Genomic DNA, 2,113 nt, shown 5'->3' on the forward strand with positions numbered 1-2,113 from the left:
TTATGCTTCCATGATGGTGGACATCCTTTTGTCGGCGCTTCCAGAAGCCCTAGTCATAGACTACCAAAGGAGGACAGTACATGACGCCATGCGGTCAGAAAGTTTCGAAGCCAACCAGGATGGACAAGGAGCAGCTCAGTCAGAATCGACCGTAGAAACAGAGACAAAAGGACTGGAAGAGTTAAAAAAGTTGCTTATATACTTGCGAGTAGAACTAAAGTTCTAAAGTTAGAACTAAAGGTAGCAACTAAAATTCGCCGTGACAGCTATCCCGATGAGCGCCCCAAAGGAAAAAGAACTGGAGGTATGACGACTGGAGCTGTGTTGTACGCTGGACTTGAGCAGCCTGGCGAAAAAAGGAACTGCTTTTTCTGCAGTGCCGCAGATCACAGCACCGAGGACTGCAAAGCAGACTTTACCCTAGCGGAAAGGTTCAAGAAACTGGCCAAAGGTATGAGGTGCTATCGTTGTACCAAGAAGGGTCATCGGTCAAAGGACTGCCGAGTAAAAGTGGAATGCAGTAAGTGTCGAAGACGACATGCGTCATCGGTTTGTGACCCGTCTAGACAACCGGTAGAAAATGCTCTGGTCAGTGAAGTGGTTACCACGACGAGCGTCTCTACAACAAACAATCCACAACAGTGCGAGAGAGCAAGAGTAATGCTGCAAACGTTCCGTGCCTGGGCATCGTCGGACAGCGAATGCGCTTACCTGAGAGGCATATTCGACGGAGGAAGCCAGCGCACATTTATACGTAATGACATAGCCCGCAGGCTTAAGCTGCCACTAATTGGGCAAACAACGCTTCAGCTCAACACTTTCGCAGGCGATGCCAGTCGGGACAATATTCTAAAGTGCAAAGTTGTCGAAGTTCGGCTAAGAAGTCAGTTCGCACCAAAGGAGTATGTGGTTCGCGCAACCACCATTGACTTCATTTGTAAGGACCTCGAAGAAACTCCTGCCAGTAACGAATTCGTGTCTTCTGTGCGTGTCCACGGCAACTTCATCGCCGATGACCTCTTATTCCCTAATGTACGGAGTGAAGGCGAAATAGGACTACTCATCGGATGCGACGAGCTCTGGAAGTTGGTCTCAGGAGAAGTCAAGAGATGCAAGAGTGACGGAAGACTGGTTGCAGTAGAATCCGTTTTCGGATGGACCTTTCAGGGGCCAACCACGGTGACCAGCTACAGTACTACAGACAGTTCAACGACAGCTGTGTGCATACTGAAGGTTGGTGTGGGCACTTCTGATGACGACATTCTGAAACGTTTCTGGGAACTGGATAATCTAGGAATATCCCAGGAGCCTGACAGTAAACAGGAACACAACGCAGAGGTTCTGGAGGACTTCATACAGAAGTTGGAAAGGAGGAACGGCCGTTATGAGGTTGCGCTGCCATGGAAGATGGGCCTGAGTGCGCTAGAAGATACCCAGGCAGAAATCTGGAATGGGACCATTTCAAAATGGTTTAACGAACTGGTCCCACTCTGGTTATTGTCCCACTCTGGTCCCACCCTAGTAATGGTCCTACTCTGGTCCCACTTGCCAAGTGGTCCCATGGGGGACCAGTTCGTTAAACCACTTCAGAATGGGACCACTCTGGAGTGGGACCACTTCAAAGTGGTTTATTGGACAGGTCCCACTTTGAGTGTCCCACGTAGTGAGTGGGACCAGTTGAAAGTGGAACCAGCTTCACGATGGGCCCACTTGAACTGGAACCAGTGGAATTGATCCAGTGGTCCCCTTTGCTAAGTGGTCCGGGATCCGGCCACTTAGCAGCTGGGGCCACTGAATGCATGACTGAAAATAATGCGTAGAAATGCACATATTGCTCAAGTAAATACCGTTTATTCTGCTAAAAGCATACACAGAGCAGAAAGAAATAATCAATACATCTCTACATGTTCATACTACGCAGTATAAGTCTGATCACTTACTGTGTCTTGACAAAGCATATGCCTGACTGTGCGATGCACTCACGGACCACAGGGAGCTTTCGTTCGTTGGCCACCTCACATCTTGTATTTTCTTAGAGAAGATGACACATGACACTCCTGTTTTCCATGCAGGTCGCGACACCCCCTTCCTCTTCACCGTACGTTCGGAATCT

At 48.9% G+C, this 2,113-nt stretch overlaps 1 protein-coding gene across 1 annotated transcript; it reads left to right on the forward strand.

Annotated features, from left to right (window-relative positions):
• The first annotated feature begins 306 nt into the window (after positions 1-306).
• LOC135400377 (uncharacterized) lies at positions 307-1,734 on the forward strand. Its single transcript, XM_064632222.1, has one exon. It carries the CDS (start codon positions 307-309, stop codon positions 1,732-1,734), a length of 1,428 nt encoding a protein of 475 aa, XP_064488292.1.
• The last annotated feature ends 379 nt before the right edge of the window (positions 1,735-2,113 follow it).

This window comes from Ornithodoros turicata, chromosome 7 (assembly GCF_037126465.1).
Source record: "Ornithodoros turicata isolate Travis chromosome 7, ASM3712646v1, whole genome shotgun sequence".
Classification (NCBI taxonomy): Eukaryota; Metazoa; Arthropoda; class Arachnida; order Ixodida; family Argasidae; genus Ornithodoros; species Ornithodoros turicata.

Excerpts from the sequence above, each read along its gene's own strand:
- LOC135400377 (XM_064632222.1), top strand. The coding sequence starts at position 307 with ATGACGACTGGAGCTGTGTTGTACGCTGGACTTGAGCAGCCTGGCGAA.